General features: G+C 44.8%; 1 protein-coding gene across 1 annotated transcript in view; it reads right to left on the bottom strand.

The window, feature by feature from the left end:
* The window catches only part of LOC141172002 (sialic acid-binding Ig-like lectin 9), a 50,073-nt gene that overhangs the window by 9,052 nt on the left and 18,407 nt on the right, over positions 1-22,614 (bottom strand). The window contains exons 2-7 of the mRNA XM_073655763.1: positions 8,167-8,257; positions 6,596-6,964; positions 5,299-5,598; positions 4,091-4,120; positions 2,412-2,534; positions 2,100-2,146 (exon numbers count right to left, since the gene is read on the bottom strand). Coding sequence (XP_073511864.1) covers positions 2,100-2,146; positions 2,412-2,534; positions 4,091-4,120; positions 5,299-5,598; positions 6,596-6,964; positions 8,167-8,227 — 930 coding nt within the window. The 5' untranslated portion in view covers positions 8,228-8,257. The remainder of the gene's footprint in view (positions 1-2,099; positions 2,147-2,411; positions 2,535-4,090; positions 4,121-5,298; positions 5,599-6,595; positions 6,965-8,166; positions 8,258-22,614) is intronic.

Genomic DNA, 22,614 nt, shown 5'->3' on the forward strand with positions numbered 1-22,614 from the left:
TGGAAGACCTACCGGTTGTACTGGCAACGTCCCTTGTGTTGATGTTACGGCGAACGGTTGCCCGCCTTCTGTCTGCGGCCACTACACTGCTTCTTCCTGCCTGTTGGGGTACTCTGCCTCCCTCCCCCTGTGTGCTGCTGGCCTCGCTCTGCGTGTCCTCCTGCCACGTTGGGTCAGTTACTAGATCATCCACCACCTCCTCCTCTTCTACTTCCGCACCACGATCCTCCTCCTCAATTTGTGGCAATTGTGTCTCATCATCATCCACTTCTTGTGACAAATTGCCAGCGTCGCCTTCCTGTGGCCGTGGCTGTTCAAGCATTTGGCCATCGCTACATGGGATCTCCTCTTCCACCACTTCAAGCGGAGCAGGCGAGGGGCCCAAATATGTAAATGGACCAGTGAACAGCTCTTCAGAGTATCAAAGTGTGGGATCAGTTGCTGTCTGACGACACTCGGCATGGTGGGAGGAAGGAGCATCAGGGTGAGGAGGAGTATGCGGTCGAGACTAATGGCTACTAAGACTTGATCATGTGGAAGACAGACCGGAGGTGGTGGTGCCCTGGTGACTGGAAGTTTTATCTGCTATCCAATTAATAACCTGTTCACACTGATCATTTGACAATACTGGTGTTGTTGTGTGCTTCCCTAGTAATTCGGTCAAGAACCGGGAGCAAGAAGATGTGGCTTTTGGTTGTGGCACATTTTCACCTTGGCCACGGCCCCGTCCTCTGCACGCACCATCAACAGAACGTCCAGTTTCACGTCCCTTGCCACGCGCCTTGCCCATTGTAAATGAAGTAAAATAGCTTACACTCGCACTATCAATGACAAAAGGGTAATAAAAAGGAGATTAGAACCGTGGAAGAGGAAAACCACAGTTCTATTTCTCTGTCCTACACCAGAATCTTTTAAACAAATATATTTGTGTCTGAACAGTCAGCGAGACACTCAAACTGTATTTTTATGTAAAAAAGGCAAAAAGGGGATAATACAGAGATTTGAACCGTAGAACTGCAAAACCACAGTTCTAATTTTCTGGCGTATACCAGACATTTTAAAATAGATATATTTGTGTCTGAACAGTCAGCGAGACATTCAAACTGTTTTTTTTATGTAAAAAAGGCAAAAAATTGGATAATACAGAGATTTGAACAGTGGAACTGAAAAACCACAGTTCTAGTTATCTGGCCGAAACCAGACTCTTTTAAACAGATATATTTGTGTCTGAACACTCACAGACACCCTCATTTTTTTTGGGGGGGGGGGGATAAATATCAAAAGGTTAATAAGACAGGTATTTGTACAGTCTGACTGAGGAAAAAAAAAAAAACAGGATTTAGATGAAAAAAAAAGGATTTTTCCTGGCCCCTGAGACCTAGAGCTAAGTCTAGCAATTTGACCAGCAGAAGCACACAGGACTATAATGCAGTGTTTGTTGGTATAACCACTGCATCTCCTATACAGCCTACCTGCCTTCCTGATATCTGGGATGGATATTAGTCCTGAGAAGAACTGTCTGTTTGATTTGACAGGCTTTAGAGACCTTACACTACTTATTTTGCAGTATAAATCTCTCCCTAGTTCAGCAACACTTTCCCTACACTGTGTGATCTGGAGTGACTGTGTCCAAGATGGCGGCGCCCGGTTTTAAATACTCGAGGTGAGCTGTGCAGCCAGCCAATCAATGTGATGCACACAACCAACATCCCGAGTAGTGAGATGCTCGGGGGAGTACCAAGCAGTGTCGAGCATGCTCGCTCAACACTACTTGAAATAGATCACTCTGTCTGTATTGACTCTATATAATATATGAGTTTCACATTTTTTTTTTATTGAAGAACTGAAATAAATTAACTTTTTGACAATATTCTAATTTTGTGAGATTATCTGTAGTTCTAGGGAAAAAAATGTAACATTTTTTTTCGCGCATTGGACACAAATGGAGCAGAAGATGTTTCCACACATTTCTTTAACATTTAGTTTCCAAGGTCACATAAAAAGGGGAAGCGAGAGAATAGGAAGCGGAACAAAACCACATTACATGTAATGAGTATTTGATGCTTAGATGTCTTCTACTACGATTACCACAAACATACCTGGTAGTTGCTTTCTCTTCCTTGGGTTTGACTTTGAGACCCATTTCCTAGAGAACATGATACATAAAATATAAACTTATTTGTATACTCCAATAAAAAAACCCTGGGGGCATTGTGGCTTGTACTTTTTGGGGGAAATTGTGAGTAACAATGTGGCAGATACTCAAAGTGGCAAAACTTTGGTGCTACTTATTGGCATGGTATTATAAAGATGGACTGAGAGTGGTCTAGTCTCCTGGGCAATGTTGGTCAGGGAACCATTACCACCAGTTATAGTGTTTTCCAGATGGCTGGAGAATGTGGAATAATTACCAAGTGATTGTTTCTCCATGCTTCTCTTCAAAAAGTAGTAAGTGCCCACAAAAATCAGAATCAGGATCACAAAGTTGCCAACGGCCATTGCAGCAATTATGCCAGAATCTATAGACCTGCAAACTGTAGAGAAACTTGTGAGTTCGAGCAGCAGTAGATCTATAGGTTAGGAAGGAAATATTACTACTACTTATAGATCAACTTATTACAGTTCCATGGAAAAGTAAATAAAAACTTGACAATTATTATACAAGTGAAAATTTCACAATTAGTTTTGACACAATATCCTGAACTGCTTGTACAGTGATATCGTAGATGGACCTGTCCCTAGGTCTAAAGGTATCAAGTTTTTCTCTTATTTTATTCTTGCTGCTCTCCTGAGTTTTCGTGAGTCTTTTTTGTTTCTTTTAAATCCGCCATACAGTTCCAGAGATACGGCCCTTTTCATCTAGCACTAATTTTTATGTTCTTTATCACTGGGAGCGGTGCTCACAGGGTAAAAATGCAAACACACCCTAGAGGATCCTGTGAGACACACCCCCTTGTAAAATCCTGAAAAATTAGCTCTAAATTAAAAGGCTGTTACTACTGCTTCTACTAGACTACTTCCAATAAACTATTATTATTTTTTATATTAGGTTATTACTACTTCTACTATTACCACTTCTGCTACAATTTATCACGATTCCATCTCTCAGTGTGTCTTGGATGCAGTGAGTGACAGCTCAGTCGTCCAATCTGGTGAAGGGCCTGTTGAGCTGTCTGTATTTTGATTGAAAGCTCGTTCATCCAATCTAGCACAGGGGTGTGCCGAGCTGTTGGTATTTTGAGTGGCAGCTTGGCCAACTAGTCTTGGACTGGGAAGCGCTGAGCTTCCTTCAGGTGTTCCCTGTTCCAAGTAATTAACCAGCTACTTAGCCAAGATGTCTGTCCTAGATAACTGCCAGTCATATATTTCAGCTCTGTGTGGTTTGAACTCTGTGCCTTGTGCTCGGAATTCTGACATTCTGATCTTTTGTTTCCGGACCCTGGATTTGTCTATTGACTACCCTTTTGCATTACCTATTTTGTCTTGATGCACTCTGACCTTGGAATTCTGACTCTGGATTGTGACCTGACTATGCCTTTTGCCTTAACCTTTTGTATATGATGGGTATCTGACCCTGGACCTCTTGACTACCCAAGCCTCAAGGCTCCTCTGTGAGTAGGGATGAGTGGACCCATGAAAGTTCGGGTTCTGGTACCTGACACAAACTTTAGTCCAAAGTTGAATTCTGGTACAAAACTATACCCAAACTTGAACCAGAACCCGAAACCCATTAAAAGAATGGGAACCCGAATTTTTAAGCTGAAAAATTCACTCTCTCCTTCCCTAGGAACTCCGAACATTGTAATGGACTTCAGGGAGAAGTCCATGCTTGGCAGTTATCACCAGACTCTAACTGTCTGGTACAAACACCAGAATTTTACGTTCGGGTTCGCTAATCTCTATCTGTGAGTAGTGACTTATTCAACTATTGCCATTAGACTACTAATTTAACTGCTGGACTTCTACTGTTTATAGGCTATTACTGCTAATAATATACTACTATTATTTTACTATTTCCTCTATTATTGCAATGAGTCACAACCACTATCGAATTAAAGTATCAACCATTGACTTTTAGCTGTAAACTCACCAGGTATAGGAATATCCTTCTGGAGAGCACCTGTGAAAAAAAAACACATTAATTGTTATCCATACAAGATACGACAATGACTACACTATTACTATATTATTGCCACTACTAACTTAGTACTAGAGATTAGGAAGTCTGACACAATCGATTTTGCAAGTTTGTTCACATTTTGCCAGGAAATTCAAAAGTGCATCAAAATTATTTGATGTGAACCAAATTTGCATTATTATGACCACATGGCGTTATATATGCAGAATGAAAAAGTGAAAAAAAAATACCTTGCCTCACCTGTCTTGCCGCCGTAGGACCGGTCCTCTATGCAGCTCTCTTCAGGCTTTTCTTTGCTTCTCCGCAACATTCAACCTCCTCTTCCTACATTTCCATTCTGCGTCTCTGGACTCTCAAGTCTTGATGTAAGTCGCCTAGTAGAAGACTGGATCTTGGATGATGCAATGAGATGGCAAAGGTCTCAGGACTGGAAGCCCTGGTGCAAAGTGAAGATGAAGGAAGAGGATGCTGCATGCTGTAAAATAAAGAGGAGGTTGGAAGCAGCCATTGCAGCAGGACAGGTGAGTGGTGAAGCTTTTTTTTGTTTTTCATCCTTTTTCTGGCCCTTTACAATTCAGCATCTGGCATATTACAATAAATTCAGATCCTGGAGATCCAAATTTTTGGAAAAATTCAAGGCAAATTTAATTATTCTTGAACCGATTCACTCACCTCTAGCTATTACAATTTAGTATTACAGCTACTTTGGTAACTCTCAGGAAGTATTAAGTCTCCTTACAGAAGAAGACATCATACTAGTGCCACTTATAGGCAACGTCACTGCGAGTTAATTTCCACATTTTAAAAAAAAAAAAAAAAAAATCTAAAGAAATCGTCCAAACTTGAGAAAAACATCTGAAGATAGCCCTTTACAGAGGTGGTCTGACAGATCATGCTCTTTGGGGAATGTTTACTAATTTATTCTCCTTCAGAAAAAAGAAAACTGTATCATTCTTCACCATACTACTATCACACTAATATGTCTACCAATAAAAACACAACTTTGCAGGTAATCTGGATATTTAATCTCCCACCATTTTCTGTACACAGCTCCAATGTATACCAAAGTTTCCATAAACAAAGGTATGTAAATACCTCCTAGTTTCAGAAGGAAATGATGTGCTTCAAATGAAGCTCCATTCTTCTCCAGGAAAACTCACCTTCTACGTTCAGAGAGATACTGCTACTTGTGGTCACTTTACTTTCGAAGATGACTTTACAGGTGAGAGAAAGTTGATCGTCTTCAGCCGATGGAACAAAGGTGATGTTAGAAAGATATGTGGTGGTGCCATCCTGATTATTTATTTCATAGATTTTCTCTGTCTTCATTTTAACTTTTCCTTCCCATGTGATAGATGGAAATATTCCAGAACATCTTCCCGGACTTGTACAACTCAGTGTTATCTCCTGGCCAACAATAATCCTTCCTGCAGGAGATATCTCTGGTTTATCTGATAACTCTACCAAAAGAGAGAAAGATGTTACATGGATTTAGGCGTCTATTCTAGGATCTGAACTTAAATAGGGGTATGTTCTGAGAATCGGAGTTAATTGAAGGATCTGGTCTACAGTCTAAAATAATTGAGAGGTTTATTCTAAAGTCTGATTTAATTGAGGGGTCTGTTCTGTCATCTGAATTCATTGAGTGGTTTGAGATGGGGTCTGAATTTATTTATGGATGTGATCTGGGGCCTGAGTTGATTGAGTGGTCTGGAGTCAGAATTTATTTTTTCATGTGGTCTAGGGTGTAAGTTCATTTTGTGGCCTGGTCTGGAGTCTGAGATGATTGAGTTGTCTGGTCTGGCTCTGAATTTATTTATGAGTGTGGTCTTGAGTTTGAATTTATTGAGTGGTCTGGAGTCTGAGTTGATTGAATGGTTTTGTCTGGGGTCTGAGTTGACTGAGTGGTCTAGTTTGGTGTCTGAGTTGATTGAGTGGTCTGGAGTCTGAGTTTATTGAATGGTTTCATCTGGGGTATGGGTTTATTAAGTGGTCTGGTCGTTGGTCTGAGTTGATTGAGTGGTCTGGTCTGGGGTCTGAGTTGATTGAGTGGTCTGGAGTCTGAGTTGACTGAATGGTCTGGTCTTGGGTATGAGTTTATTGAGGGGTCTGGTCTGGGGTCTGAGTTTATAGGGTAGTCTGGTCTGAGGATGGAGTTGATTGAGTGGTCTGGTCTGGGGTCTGAATTAATTGAGGAAATCAGCTCAGCTTCCCTTACTACCACCATAGACGGAACTTCAAACTCAGTTTGCCCAACATCCCATCGCCTTGTTTGGTTTCTCTTTGAGCATCTGTTGCCAATCTTGCTGGTACTGCTAATAATTGCCAAGCACTAACCAAGTGACGCAATAAGTACCTCAAGTAAGAGCAGTAGCTTGAGAGTCCTGATTATAAAAACTATAAAAAGATAACTTTGAACAATGGTAATGGTAAAAGTTCGGATAATCTAGCACTTACCTATTACTCTCACAAAGGTTCTGAAGTCATGGAAAGGAATAACGCTGCTTCCATCTTCAATTCTAAAACTGTAATAATCTGTATCTTGCTCCCTTGCATCGTTGATCATCAGCGAACAATCACCTCTCCAGACATCTCCGGTAAGAAAGAACCTGTCTCTTTTATTCGGAAGTTCAAAACTACTTTTAACAGCTACAATTTGCGAGGACAAGAAATTTCCTCTGAACCATATTCCTCGGGCATTCCTGGGGATGATGCTGATTGATGGCAATTGAAATGAGCATGGAATATGCACACAAAGTGCTCTCTGGACGACAACATTTCTTGGAGCCATTATTCCAATTCCTGAAAAATACTGTGTTCCTACATCTAAGACAAGATAAGAACATAGACAATAATTTCAAGAGGTGACCAAGAAAATGCCCAATATTTTCACTTTTTCAGCCACAATGTTGACCATGAGATTTGACTCTGATGTTTTTTAAGTCAGCAGACAAAAATTTCTCATGTAGTGGTTTCCCTAAAAATAGTAGTTTTTGACAGCTCTCGATTTTTCTAACCGCTCTATGGCATACCAACTGTGCAAATCATAGAATCATAGCATGTTAGAGTTGGAAGGGACATTCAGGGTCATTGTGTCCAACCCCCTGCTCAATTCAGGATTCACTAAACCATCTCAGACAGATGTCTCTCCAGCCTCTGTATGAAGACTTCCATTGAAGGAGAACTCACCACCTCTCATGGCCGCCTGTTACACTCATTGATCACCATCACTGTCAAAAAGTTTTTTCTAATACAATCATTAAAATGCTAGTTTTCTCCCATTTATTACGCTGTGGTCATATTTATCAGATGTGGCTGCTGAACCAAGGTCCAGCGAGTTTTCTAGATAAACTCTACTTTTTAATCTTCAGACTTTTTTAAGAGGATGAATCAGAGTATCTAGATTTTATTTCCTAAACTACTCACCTTTCTAATGTAAGGTTTGAGTTATTACTATGAAATCGACTAAGATAGTATCTTTAGATCTTATTTTATAAAGTTATCCTCCTTGTATTGTAAAGCTCAGTACTAATAACTTGACCAAGAGAAGATTTCTAGACTTCCTTACCTAAATTACTCATCATTTCACTGTACAGTACCATGAAAATGACTAAAGAGGCATTTACCCTGAAAGATATTTGTGAAGGAACAAATATCTTGCCATGTAAACATACTGTGGATCACCCGTTGAACAAGGAAAACACTTGTTCATTGGGTGTAATTATTTTTACGCAACATAAAAAAATCATTATCCTTGATGGACAATAGCAGTCTATGAACACTGAGCTTAATAGTATAGAACGCTCAGTGGGCATCATTTTCTTTGGTCTGCTTATAGAAAACATTCAAACGACTGCCGATCGGTAAAAGTTTACCAATCGAAGGTCGTGTCATGCCTTTGGTCAATCAGTCTAAATGGACCTCAAGAGAAACTCCAGAGCCAATTCATTGACTACATGCATCTCAGTAGTACAGAATAGACCAAATAAGTATTACAGTACAACAAATAAGAGAACCTTTGTACTTACCTTTCCATAGTAGAGGACTAACCAGTATTATTGCATGGAAATGTAGACTCCAGTCCCTCATTGGTCCCAAGTTGTGCAAAGGAAATATTTCCTAAAATTAATGATCAAAAGTGTAAGTGTAGGCTGTATACATTCTGCACCGGTCTTGGTTATGCATTAAGTAGGTATTTATGGTGTTCCTTTAGATGTGCATCAAAAGTACCTGGAAGATACTTAAGGCTTTACTTTTCATGGTGCCAACAACGGTGAGCAGTGATGTAGAAGCCGAAGACTTGGTCTAGCCACCTACCAGAGTCATACACTGACAATGCCATGTCAACACACCACCATATTAGACCTCAGGTTTTCTAAGGAATGAGACAACTTGAAAAATATAGTGGGAAGACATGTAAGTACCAAAGGATTTCCTGTAATTCTTAGCCTTCCTGGAGTGGAGTGCTGCACTCTGCACTTGGCTGAGGACATCCTGTACTTGATTCATGCACTTGAGATGCATTAACAATACATAGTCACTTATGTTAGATTCCAATTAGAATGACAAAACTGGAAACGCCACATTTGGCCCCATTTACCAATTTGAGTTTAATATACATTGTCTGAGACTTTTCAAACTCAAATTGTTTTTCTCTTTTTTTTTTGAAGACCAGTCGACACATGGCTGATTTTGATCCAATTGGAGACCAACGTGGCAGAATTCAATGAATGGGTTCTTAAAAAAAACATGGATAGCACATGGATGTCATACAGGATGAATATGTGTGCTGCCTTTCATTGAAAAAGCTTGGAAAGCCTCCATCAGTTGCTTTTTTTGTCATTTGAGAAAAAAACAATGACACGTGGATGATATAAATAGACACATGGACCAATAATTTACCAAAATCGGATCCAGCACACTGATGAAAATGAGTCAATTTTTAACATCCAAGTAAAAAAATGGGATCTAAGGGGTAAGGTTCCTCCTTGTGGATAGTGACAAGCCAGGTCTAGCATGCCAGAATGAGGAGACTTAAATGCCTTGCATGCTCTTCTGGGAAATTAAATATACAAATTGTCTCTTCAGAGAGGAAAAGGACTTGAACTCTTGTGTCACCTATTGGAAGTAACAATCCTACTAGTCAAAATTGACCCTTTAACAAGCCTTGCAATATGAATTAGGATAAAAGCCAAAGCAGAATCCTAATTGGGCTTCTGGTTTGGCTTTAATCCTAAATCATTTTGCAAGGCTCGTTAAAGGGTCGATATTGACTTGTACTTGCTACTTCCAATAGGTGGCACTAAAGTTAACCTTCGTCCGGTTGAGTAGGTACAATTGTAACTATTCCGTTTTAAAATTGAAATAACTTTTTTTCGAAAAGCCGTAGAGGGCTGAAATTTCGTGAGATCTCTGCAGTTTTGGTCCAGAATATATTGGCCAAATTTCAATAAAATATCTCGACCCCCTTTCGAGATAAGGGGTCGAGATATTTTTGCATCCATAACAAGCTGCATAGGTACAAATGTACCCTCATATACTTTGAATGAAGATAATACAAGGAAAAAAGAATAATATTTTTTTAATGATAATGCTATTTTATTATTATAAACAAGTAAAAAAACTGTTCATTTACATTATAAAAGAAAATGTAAAAAACTTTTTTTATTGATTTTCTTCGCAAGTAATGCATGTTGTCTTTGCTACCGAGTGTTCATCGCAAATGGGTTTCACACAAACCACACAAGACTTTCTAGTCTTACGTTGTTTTCGCCTCAGGTCTCGGCAGACATAGCAACTACCAACAACAAGGGAGGGTCCACGACTGCCATGAGGTATTTGAGGGCCAGCTGCTGCTTGCGATGCTACCAGAATGCATCGTCCGAGCACCATTTCTACTGCACCTCGAAGAAAATGGTTTCTCATCATCATTCGGTTTGTACTACGATCTTCAATTGCAGGCATACACAGCTGATTTGCAAGATCTTTCAGGAACTTTCTTCGTTGATCCTTTGTCCTGAAGCTTGGATTGTGTTCTCTGTAGATGATGTAGGATGCTAACCCAGTGATGTCAATCGTATTGTAGAAAAATGCCAGAGGCCAACATAATGTTCATCGTTTCACAGAGCACTCTCCCAACATTTTATCCATAACATCAACTTCGCCTTTTGTTTTGTTGAAGTATTTTATTATCTCTGGCTTGGCTGCTAGTGTCTCTTCAACTTCTCCCTTCATGTGCATAGATGATAGAAGCACGACTGATTTGTTCTTCTTTGGTACATATGAAAAGACTGTTGCATCATGATTGTAGGCAAAATTGCTCGAGTTTACAGGCCTTTCTTTGGCAGGCTGCATGTTGCTAGGTAGGAACCTTTTGTTTTTTCACACTGTACCAACTAGTGTCATGTTCCAGGAGTTCAATACCTTAGCTAGTTCCATGGTTGTAAAGAAGTTATCGGTGGTGACATTTCTTCCAGAGCCTTTATACGAGCTTACTAGGTCAAATACTGTTCGTTCACCAATGTTTACTTGTCGAGGACCATCAGTTGGTTTCCCAGTGTAGAGCTGACCTTGTAATGGGTAGGCGTTTGACGAGTCACAAGCCCAGAAAATCTTTATGCCATATTTAGCTGGTTTTGAAGGTATATACTGGGTAAATTTAGTATGGCCTCTAAATGGAAATAATTGCTCGTCGACGGTGATACAATTATATGGCTTGTAGGCTCTCTCCAGATTTCTGTTCAGCATTGTCCAGATGTCCTGTATTGGTGCAGCTTTATCTGTTTGCACACGTTCTACACGTGTATTTTCGTTGTCAAATCTGATAAATCTGAGTATCATCTTGAAGCGGTCACGAGACATGGCTGCACGTATAAGAGGCAGAGCAGCAACATTCCACATTTCCTCCAGATTTTCTTTGTTGTCTCTGTGCACACCAGCAGCAATCAGTATGCCCAAAATGCATGGAGTTCAGTTTCAGTAAATTGCTTGAATGTTTTTTGTGGTGGCCGTTCAGAAGAATCAGGAAAACGTTGTACCAGTTCGTTGTTGTAAGCATCACAAACTCTCTTGGCCTTTCGATTCGTTTCTCGTAATATGATGTCACACATCTCGGGAGTCATGATTGACTTGAATAGCTCTTTTGCTGTATACAGGTTGCTGATTGCTGCAGGGCCACCTCTTTGTCGTAGGACATTACGAGATTTTGTTTGTGCATTTGGCAGTTGATCACTACACCATTGAGTTTTATCCTTAGCAGTCCAAATGTCGCCTGCACTTTGAGGCACAGACTCATCCTCAACACTTTCGTCTGAGTCGTATTCTTTTTCCTGCTCTATGACCATTTCTTGTTCAATGTCTGAATCTTTTTCAGTAACATCCACTTGTGGTACATAGTTATCATCATCAGATGCAACATATGGTTCTTCCTCATGCTCAGAATCAGATTCTTCTAGCATTCGCATTATTTCGTCAGACGTAAATCTGTAAATATGAAAAAATGAAAAATAAATAATTTTCCGAAATACTACACAATACTACATTATTGGCTTTTCACAAAATGATACTAACCTGCAAACACGTTTTCTTGGATTATGGCGGAAACTAGATCCAGCATCACTATCACTCACGATGACTTGGTAGATGAATTTTGGCTTCGTAATTTAGTTCAGTAACACGTGGCAAGTAGAATGAAACTCGATTCTAAAGTGCAGATAAAAAAGTAAATTATTTCTAGTGATAATTATTTATAAATGTCATTTATATATTATGTAAACCGTATACGGTTTCAGAATTTTCATTCCATCTTCGACTGTTTTTTCGACCAATAGGAAAATTGTAACAGAGCCACCATCTTTATTTTGTGCTGAATATAATTAAAACATCGTAAAACAATATGTAGATACTAATTATTATCCATTTTTCGTATAAAAATCATACCTATAGTGATAAGTTTCATACAAAATATATGTAAGCCAAGTCCAGGCTCAAAGACAATTTCTGACTGTTCTGTCCCCACATAAGGCGAATGAAGGTATAACTGGCTGTTAGATGCTGTGAGACTTTCCTACCTTCGTATCCAAGAAATTGAAGACTTCACAAGCCTAGAAATGTGTGTGCTCACAGCAATGAGATGAACAGCAAAATGGCTACTGAGAGGAGGGAGGCAGGAAGAGAAGTAGAAGCCACTCCCAGTTTGAATCAACTTAATTGACAGCAACATAAGTGAGCAGTAGCAACACTGGCCAATAGATATCAGCATAACATTTGTAGCTGAATGAACTTTAGTTTCTGAAACCAAGTAAAGGAGAAAGTCTTCCCACAGTGGAGGTATATATGAAGGTACAATTGTACCTCTGCAGCCTGTTAACGTTGTAAAATTATGCAGCCTGATGAAGGTTAAAGTCCTCATCCTCTCTGAATAGACAATTTGCATAGTATAAAAACAGGTACAAAAATTAGGAGTAAGTAGTTTTGTCATCAATTCTGGCTGATGGAGATGATTTGCAGATAAAAATCAATTAGTCAAGTGAACAAAAATTGGATGAAAATAGAACCCAATGCACTGATGAAAAATGGTTCGTTCATAGGCAGCAGAACACCTACAGAAGAAACAACTCCTGACAGAGTATCCAAAAAAAAACAACTCAACCTTTTTTGCTGGGTTTTTAATTGAAGTCCCGCATTACTATTGCTATCCATAACCTTGTTTACATTGGTTGTCATGTCTTTCTCGTGTGTCACTGTCTCTCCGAACCAAAATCTGGAAATGATTCAGATGAAAATTTCCAAAAATATTGCGAGACTTCCTCACTTTCTTCCCTTTTTCAACTGTAGCATTATAAATTCCAGTATTTCACATCGCTTTATACTGTTACAAAAACGTACTGAAATCTTATGACATTATCTAAAGAGAAATATATTTAATTCTAGAAAAAAATCTGAATAACCAAAGTTTATTAAAATTGAGCGTGAATAAGTAATGTTTATTCTCTACCTAAAGGGAAAGTTCTACAACTTTCAATTAGAGATGAATTAGTCAGTTCAAAGCAAATTGAATTCGCCTCCAATTTCACATGAAATTTAGATGCTCTAATATATGATATTTTTGGCAATTTGCTTTGTGTGAATTCAACAGAATTTTGTAATGGATTTAAAAAAAAATGATATTTATCTGGTTGCTCGCCTGTCCTGCTGCCACAAATGACTACTGTGCTGTCCAGCCTCTTCTTTCCATATTAGGTCTTGACTGTCCCAGCCAGAACCCTGACCTAAACCCAATTGAGCATCTCTGGAGAGACCTGAAAATGGCTGTTCACCAACGTTCACCATCCAACCTGATGGAACTGGAGAGGATCTGCAAGGAAGAATGGCAGAGGATCCCCAAATCCAGGTGTGAAAAACTTGTTGCATCATTACTAAGAAGACTCATGGCTGTACTAGCTCAAAAGGGTGCTTCTACTCAATACTAAGCAAAGGGTCTGAATACTTATGACCATGTGATATTTCAGATTTTCGTTTTTAATAAATTTGCAAAAATTTCTACATTTCTGTTTTTTCAGTCAAGATGGGGTGCAGAGTGTACTTTAATGAGTAAAAAAATGAACTATTTAGAATTTACCAAATGGCTGCAATGAAACAAAGAGTGAAAAATTGAAAGGGGTCTGAACACTTTCCGTACCCACTGTAGTTTTACATTTTACGTGTATCCAATAACTTAGATACAAATTGAATTTCAGTGCCAAATTTGAGCGAACTGCTGAATTTGAACTTCAGCATATTTACTCACTACCACTTTCTATTGCAATTTTTCGCACAATTTCTTTTAGGGATATTTCACATTAAGTTTATGCACCCGTTCAGCGGCTCGGTTGGGGCTTACATCCAAACCACCCACAAAATGGGATTTGGACATATGAACAAAATCTATAATGGTGCCGGCAAACGTGCTCTCTGACGTGCATCATTTTTGAGAGTGTACGCCTACTGGACACAAACACCCAGGTGCTAGAAAGCAAAAACAGACAGCCTCAACTCCAGGGTGTTACTCCAGGCCCTGGAGTGGAGGTTGTCTGTTTTTGCTCTCCTGCTGTTGATTGCCAAGTGGGTTTCTTGGATTGTGGAGACATGCATCCCATAGGCGCTGTCTACTACTTCCTAGTGTCGACCTCCAGTAAGCGTTTTCTCCTGAAAATGATGCACAACAGAGCGCACGCTCGCTCTGCCAGCACCATTACAGTCAATGGCCCCGTTGGCACATACATCCGAATTCCATTTTGTGGGGGGTTCAGATGCAAGCCTCAATGGAGGCCAAGGACCGAATGCCTGAACGCAATGTGAAAACACCCTTACTATTTCAAAATATTTGCTTGCCGTCAGTGAATGTGGACAGTCTCCGGAGCCACCAATCCCTGCTCTTATCTAGTCCTGTTCTCTTCTTAGAAGTAGATACAATTTTATCCAGGTTATATATGACCTTCAGACTGACATATTGTAGCAAACTACTAAAGACTAGTGTTGAGCCACCCCCGTAGTGTTCGAGTTCGGTTCGGTTCGTCGAACACCCGTATGTTCGCCGAACTGTTCGTCGAACTGTTCGTCGAACACCTTCAAACACCGTTAAAACCAATGGCAGGCAAACAAAAACACATAGAAACACATAGAAAACACCTTCAAAGGTGTCCAAAAGCTGACAAACTGCTCAGAAGACACAACTAACACATGGAAAAGTGACAAGTACATATAGTCATGCGAAAAGAAAAGAGGTGGAGGAGTAAAAGGAGGGGGAGACACAGATATAGGCATGTCATGCCCTTCTAAAACCAAAAAAGTGCGAAGCCAACACAACCAGACCGTTCTTGCCCGTGCGACCTCCGTGTCTCTGGGTTTGTGCCAGAGCTGCGGAGGACCCTGACGGCCAGCCCCCCTCTCTCAATACTGGTGCCTGTCCGCTGGTGGGTCGAGCCCCCCCCGCGGTGGGGGGGGGGTAACATCTGCAGAAGAAAGACCATCTTCCAGCCAAACTAAGATGTCTACTTCTTTTCGTGGACAATGTGATACGATCCCTTTCTTACGGACAGGCACATCGCTACAAATTCCAGATGAGGCACAAAAACAGCAGGTGCTTCAACGGATATCAAGTGCTCCTTCAAGTGGGCTCTCCTCCACCTCAACTTCAACATCACAAATACTCCAGTCCTCAGAGGTGTCACCCCAATCGCACTTGCTTCCTCACAGCTCCCAAGTATCCAGCTGCCTGTCTGAGTATGGGGTAACACAGATGGTTGAGTCTGCACAGCTGTTTACTCATACTATAGCCTGGGAAACGGAGGTCTGCTCCAGAGCTTCTGTTAATCCAGACGAGGAAATGATCTGCACTGATGCCCAGAATCTTTATGAGTCGGATCCAGGACCAGATGAAGAAGGTTCTGAGCATAATGTAGACCCTCGTTCCCAAACTGTAACTCCTGTAGGTGGAGACAATGATGAAGACGATGATGAGACTCAAATACCTGATTGGAGCGACAACTTGACTTTTCGGTCAGGGCAGGAAGAGGTTGGCTCTGAGGACGACGGGTGTGAGAACACACAGGGTAATGATGACGAGGTTGGAGATCCCACTTACTGTCAACCCACAGTCAGCCTTCGATGAGGTCAGCAGAGGAGGTGGAGGAGGATGTGACTAGCCCAGGGATTGGGGATGACTCGGTACCCGGGCCTTTGCCTGGCCTTTGGGATGTCGCAGTGGTCGGCTCCCGGGCCCGTACCCTGGGGTCAGTCTTTAAAAGGGTGGATAATTGTTAATTCTATAAGAGTTCATGACGCCACCTGTGGTATCTGGTGAGAAGAACCAGCGCTGCAGCAGTCCACTGAGGCCGGTGATAAGGCAGCTCGATGGTATAGCTCCCCACAGGTGGAGCTAGGCCTCAGAAAAGCGTATGCAGGGGGAATGCAGGACAGGCAAGACCCAGCTGGGTCAGAGCAAGAACGGGAATGGACACGGTAATTGCTTCAGTACCTTTTACTGGTGGAAATTCAGGCACATCCCGGAGCACTGTAGGGTGAAGGGTGCATATCAGGATCCTCCCCAATGAGCGGGTGTAGGGCCTCCTGTTTCTTGCCTCTGCGTAGTAAGTTTCTGACCTGACTTTGTCTCTGTCCTGCGCTGGCTGACCTTGTGGTAGGGCCTTGTCTTGGAGTTCACGCTCCCAGTATGCGGGGCCTAAGTGTCTCCTGGCTCTGTTATGTATCAGCACCTTAGCGATCCTGGGACTTGTAGTTCTCCAGGGATTCCGGTTATGCCTTACTGGGTCATAGAGATCCCGGTAAGCTCGGATCCGGTGGCCGGTAAATGCTTCGGGGTGAGCTGGTTAAGCTCCTCTGCCCCCTATGTACTAATGACTCGCCCCCTGGGCCGTGGGGCACGCGGAACCCGGCAATGGGGAGACGATGGGGGTAGTAGTGGCGACCCGGTCCCGTGGCTCAGGGTGGTCAGACCAATGGTAGTCTGCTACGTACTGATGATAATGTCCGACTACGCCACCCGTGGATTGCGGTTATTAGGAACCGCCGCTGCAAGGCAGTCCGCTGGGGCTGATGAAGTGTGCAGCTAGAGTAGTTTGACTCCCCACAGGAAGAGTGCGGCCCCAGGGCAGTATAGTGGATGGTGGGGTGATGGTGGTGAGAGTCCCGGTACCGTTAGTGCTGGAGGAGCGAAAGAGCACACAGACAACGTACTGCAGTCCAATGTCTTTTACTCATAGTTCAGGTACTCCAGGTCACTTCTGTACAGGTAGTGACCACCCGAGCCATGCTGTGTCCACCAGGTGAGGGGCTCGGTCAACTTCCAGGCAGCTCAGGAGAATGGCACAGGACCCCCTTCTTTCCTTTCTCTGGCCTGCCTCACCAGTGACCCACTTTTGTCCGGTCGCCGCGGACCTGCGCAGGTAAACGTGGGCCCCGTTCCCCGCTGTCCTTTATGGTGCCTTCCTAGCAGGTTTGATGAGGTGCTGCACCAATAAATGGTCACAGCCTCCGGTCTTTGGCTGAGGGTTGTTTCTCCTCCACCAACTTGAGATCCGGTACCCTTAATCTGCCTGACCCTTCACCCTGGATTCTCATGGGTTCTTAGGGTCCCTTCCACCTTCTTGTTCCTGTGCCCTTCTGTTTCTCTGTCTCTTCTTCTGCTTTTCTGTTCTGTCTTCTCCTTCTTCCCTTGGCCTCTTCTCCAGGCCCAATTCTCCTTCTCCTCTCAGGCTCCGGCCTTTTCTCTCGGCCTGCCTCTGAGCAGAGCTCCTACAGAGCCTCTGCTCCCTGTCTTCTCTGACTGGACTTCTCCCAGAACTAAGATGGTGCCCACCTTTTATACCTCCCTCTGACCATGAGCCCAGGTGACCAGCAACCAATGGGCTCCTTCCTACGCTCAGGAACCAACCCCTATCTGCCCCTACAGCACTGGGTATTCCACCCCCCTCCCCACTCCAGCCAGGGACATAGTCGGTCGTGCCTGCACTTCTGTCTAGTGGGAGCACCGTTGAGCTGTCCCTCGGAAATGGGGTGTGTGTGCTGTATGCAGCTAACTGAGCCCTGGTCCATACTCCATCCTTACCCGGGAGTGGAATATCACACCTCTGGCAGAGGTGCAATACCACTGTAGCGGCCGAACCCTCGGGGCGCTACATTCCCCCCAGGTAAACCACAGCACGTCCTCGGGCTGGAAAAGAGCAAAAACAATTAAATACAGGACATGCAAACTTTTTCAAAACTTTTCACATCAGAAAACAAGCAATACGGTTCAATTCCCTTTATGGGAAACGCTTTTCTTTTCTTGTCACACTATTATAAAACACATACTAATACTTCTGGAACTCTTTTGACATATAAACATTATAGAAAACATTCACAACACTATTTAGCAGCATATAAAACCTATTCATATAAAACATTTGCAAGAAAACATTTTCAAAAACACATTCTTGGATCCTGGCGGCAGTGCAACTTGCGACCAGGTGTGCATTCTTCTTGTAAGTGCAGGAACTTTGGCAAACTTGTAAACACGGGGGACTTGCTGTCCCGAGGTAGTCGTGGTAGTCTATTTATAAAACCAGTAGGGGGCGCTTTAGGAAGCGCAACTATTTACAGGGAATTGGCCGCTCTCAGTCCTCGGCCAGTTGAAAAGGGGGAATGGCTGCTCACAGTCCTCAGCCTGGTAAAGGGAAGGGGGATGGCAGCTCTCAGTCCTCAGCCATGTTACCTAGGGTATAGGGCAACAGTCAAACAGTCCTATATCAGTCCCAACGGGGACGACACTTCATTCTGAAACAGTCCCAAACAGTTCCTTTGTACCCCGACGGGTAACTATTTACACACACGCTTTTGCTACTTACTAGTAGCGGTGTCCTTTATATGCTCCTTGCTCCTCCTGGTCGTCTTCGGGCCCGTCCGGGTCCCCTTGGTACTCAGAGTCCGAGTAGTGCTGTTCCTCCTCCTCTACTACTCTGTGGACGTGGAGGGCGTACCATCCCTTCACGCCTTGGTGTCAGGTGTAAGACACCACATCCCCTGGAAATAGATCCCGCCCTCGATGACCTTCTGGCAGGTGGCTCTCTACATCCCTCCTTGTCACTAACACGTCGCTGATGGTCTCAGGGTCTCGGATGAAACCCCAGCCGCGCTCCATCTGGAACTTCACAACAGTCCCGGTGACTCGGGGACTGCGGGCAGCACGGGGATCTCGCTGGGTCTTCATCTTCTGCTCCGCACTCTGGACCTGCAGCTTCTCCTGTTTCATGCGCCGCTCCCGCTGCTCCCTCTCGAACATCTCCAGCTGTTGGCAGCAGTACTCCCGTCGACGGGCGGCGTCCGGGGGCGCTAGGCCTTGCGACCGGGCCTGAGATTGTGGTCTGCTGATCATGCCCGGGGTCAGAGGGCACAGCGTGGGGCGGGGCTCGCTGGCGGTGTCGATGGCCTGGAAACCGGTTGGTAGCAGTGGAGGCACGGTCTCGATAGCGGGTTCAGATACGTTGGGCTCCGCAACAGGGTGAAGGGGCAGGTCAGCGGCCCCAGGGTTCGGGGTAGGGGCGACTCCGTTACCTGCCTCTGCTATCGCGGCCTCCTCCGCGGCGTCGTCTTCAGCCTCCGCTCTGTCTTCACTGCCCTCGGTGGCTGGTGTGCTGCTGGATGTCGACGGCACCTCCTGCTGCAGGGTCACAGCCCGCTGGGCCATTTCTTCTTTCCACCCGGCTATCACGTCCTGCTGCACCCGGACCATCCTCCGGTCCAGCTCCTCCAGCGCTGCCCGCGCATACTCGGGGTCCTCCTTGGGGAGGTGGGCTAGCAGCTCTGTGAAGCTGCATGGTGGTGCAGCCTGCAGCAGGCCTCTTGCCAAAGTGCTGGAGCTGGTTCCTTTCTCCATCTCTGGGTGTGGCCTGGCCAGAATGATCCAGACCATCCCCTGCCCCGCAGTTTTCTTCTCTTTCCGCCCCCATGGGGGGTGGTCCTGGGGCATTCTGCTGACAATCACTCTCAGGGGCAGCCCCCCCACGTTGACGGACATTTCTACATCTGTGCTCATGGTTGTTGGGGGCGGGCTTCCTCTTTGGCGCCATTCTGGAACCCGGCCCATGATGGGAGGCGGCCTCCTTTGGTCTTTTGGTGCGCACATTATGGCGCTCGTTCTTCTGGGGCAGGCGCCATTTTCTAACACAGTCAATCTCAATAAAACAGTCTCTTTCTCTTCAGGCGCGCAGTACCCGTTGTTAGCGGGCATGTAATCCTGCCGACTACGCCAAAGCTGATTCGCCCCCTGGGCCGTGGGGCACGCGGAACCGGGCAATGGGGAGACGATGGGGGTAGTAGTGGCGACCCGGTCCCGTGGCTCAGGGTGGTCAGACCAATGGTAGTCTGCTACGTACTGATGATAATGTCCGACTACGCCACCCGTGGATTGCGGTTATTAGGAACCGACGCTGCAAGGCAGTCCGCTGGGGCTGATGAGGTGTTCAGCTAGAGTAGTGTGACTCCCCACGGGAAGAGTGCGGCCCCAGGGCAATATAGTGGATGGTGGGGGTGATGGTGGTGAGAGTCCCGGTACCGTTAGTGCTGGAGGAGCGAAAGAGCACACAGACAACGTACTACAGTCCAATGTCTTTTACTCACAGTTCAGGTACTCCAGGTCACTTCTGTACAGGTAGTGACCGCCCGAGCCATGCTGTGTCCATCAGGTGAGGGGCTCGGTCAACTCCCAGGCAGCTCAGGAGAATGGCACAGGACTCCCTTCTTTCCTTTCTCTGGCCTGCCTCACCAGTGACCCACTTTTGACCGGTCACCGCGGACCTGCGCAGGTAAACGTGGGCCCCGTTCCCCGCTGTCCTTTATGGTGCCTTCCTAGCTGGTTTGATGAGGTGCTGCACCAATAAATGGTCACAGCCTCCGGTCTTTGGCTGAGGGTTGTTTCTCCTCCACCAATTTGGGATCCGGTACCCTTAATCTGCCTGACCCTTCACCCTGGATTCTCATGGGTTCTTAGGGTCCCTTCCACCTTCTTGTTCCTGAGCCCTTCTGTTTCTCTGTCTCTTCTTCTCCTTTTCTGTTCTGTCTTCTCCTCCTTCCCTTGGCCTCTTCTCCAGGCCCACTTTTCCTTCTCCTCTCAGGCTCCGGCCTTTTCTCTAGGCCTGCCTCTGAGCAGAGCTCCTACAGAGCCTCTGCTCCCTGTCTTCTCTGACTGGACTTCTCCCAGAACTAAGATGGTGCCCACCTTTTATACCTCCCTCTGACCATGAGCCCAGGTGACCAGCAACCAATGGGCTCCTTCCTACGCTCAGGAACCAACCCCTATCTGCCCCTACAGCACTGGGTATTCCACCCCCCTCCCCACTCCAGCCAGGTACATAGTCGGTCGTGCCTGCACTTCTGTCTAGTGGGAGCACCGTTGAGCTGTCCCTCGGAAATGGGGTGTGTGTGCTGTATGCAGCTAACTGAGCCCTGGTCCATACTCCATCTTTACCCGGGAGTGGAATATCACACCTCTGGCAGAGGTGCAATACCCCTGTAGCGGCCGAACCCTCGGGGCGCTACACTAACTCTCCACTCGCCTTCGGCCTAGTCGGGCCCTCACTAGGCTATACACACTAATGGCAACTTGCCGCGCTTCACCGATCTTATGGCGCCGTCACACCTAAAGCTCTAACTGGGCTCCCTGAATCTAGCTAACAGGAGCCTCGTGCTCCACTGCTGAACTATTAACTGAGTTCTCTAGACTAGACTGAGCTCCACAGCAGACTGACCTCTATTAGGCTTCTCTACTGCAGGAACTCTTCAGAGGAACTGAACTGCCTAGCTCCACCTTCCCTATTTATATCCCTAACGGGCTCCATCTGCTTGTCTGAGGTGGAAGGTGGAGATGTGTGAATGTTTATGTGGGCCTCTTGTGGAGGATTACATCAATGCACTCTTCTAGGATCTGTGATACCAAGCGCAGCTGGGCGTCACAGATGCTATTGACGACGAGGTCAGGTTGCGCCTTCCTGGACAGAGACGGAGTACTGGAAGCACGTCAACAACTGCATCCACAAACACAACTCTGCCTCTGACCACAAGTCGTAGTGGCTCTTCAGGTCGCATGGGCTCTAAGCCTTGCATAGCCTGAGTATTTTTTCAGATCGATAAGGATGACCCAACTCGTGTCATCTGTAATATTTGTCACCAAAAGCTAAGTAGAGGCCAAAAAATCCATAGTTTGAGTACTTCATGCATGAACCGTCACAAGGATATAAAGCATAAGTTGCAGTGGGAAGCTCACTGTGCTACAATACGGCCTAGCCGGCCGGGCCAACCACCGTCTACCCCATCTTGTGCATCTGCGGCCTCTTCATCCTCTGTGACTGGGGGGGACAGCAGTCACACATGTTTTTGGACGCAGACCTGCCACCTCTTTACCCGCCACAGCCAGTGTGATTGGCAGGTCATCTTTTTATTTGGAAGTGGAAACACCAGCTGGTGTTGAGCGCTCTCCGACATCGAGAGCACCACCTTTGGATCAAGGCAACCTAACTTTTCCGTCTGCATTTTCCTCACAGACCGGCAAGTTTGCCGGGGACACCCTACTCAACCCCATCGAAGCACAACAGCCAGCCCTCGGTGACTCAGATGTTGACAAGTAAAAGACCATTTCCTCCTAGCCATGACAAAGCTAAGAGGTTTAATTTCACCATCTGCAAGCTGTTGGCTACAGAAATGCTGCCTTTCCACCTGGTGGACACAGAGGATTTTCAAGACCTTATGTCCATCGCAGTGCCCCAGTACCAGATGCCCAGTCGGCACTACTTCTCAAAGAAAGGTGTGCCTGCGCTCCACCAGCATGTCGCACACAACATCACCGCTTCTTTGAGAAACTCTGTGTGTGACAGGGTGCATTTCACCACAGACACTTGGGCGAGTAAGCATGGACAGGGGCATTACATGTCACTGACTGGGCACTG

This window comes from Phyllobates terribilis, unplaced genomic scaffold (assembly GCF_046119375.1).
Source record: "Phyllobates terribilis strain yellow unplaced genomic scaffold, ASM4611937v1 Scaffold_12__6_contigs__length_324123572, whole genome shotgun sequence".
Taxonomy (NCBI): domain Eukaryota; kingdom Metazoa; phylum Chordata; class Amphibia; order Anura; family Dendrobatidae; genus Phyllobates; species Phyllobates terribilis.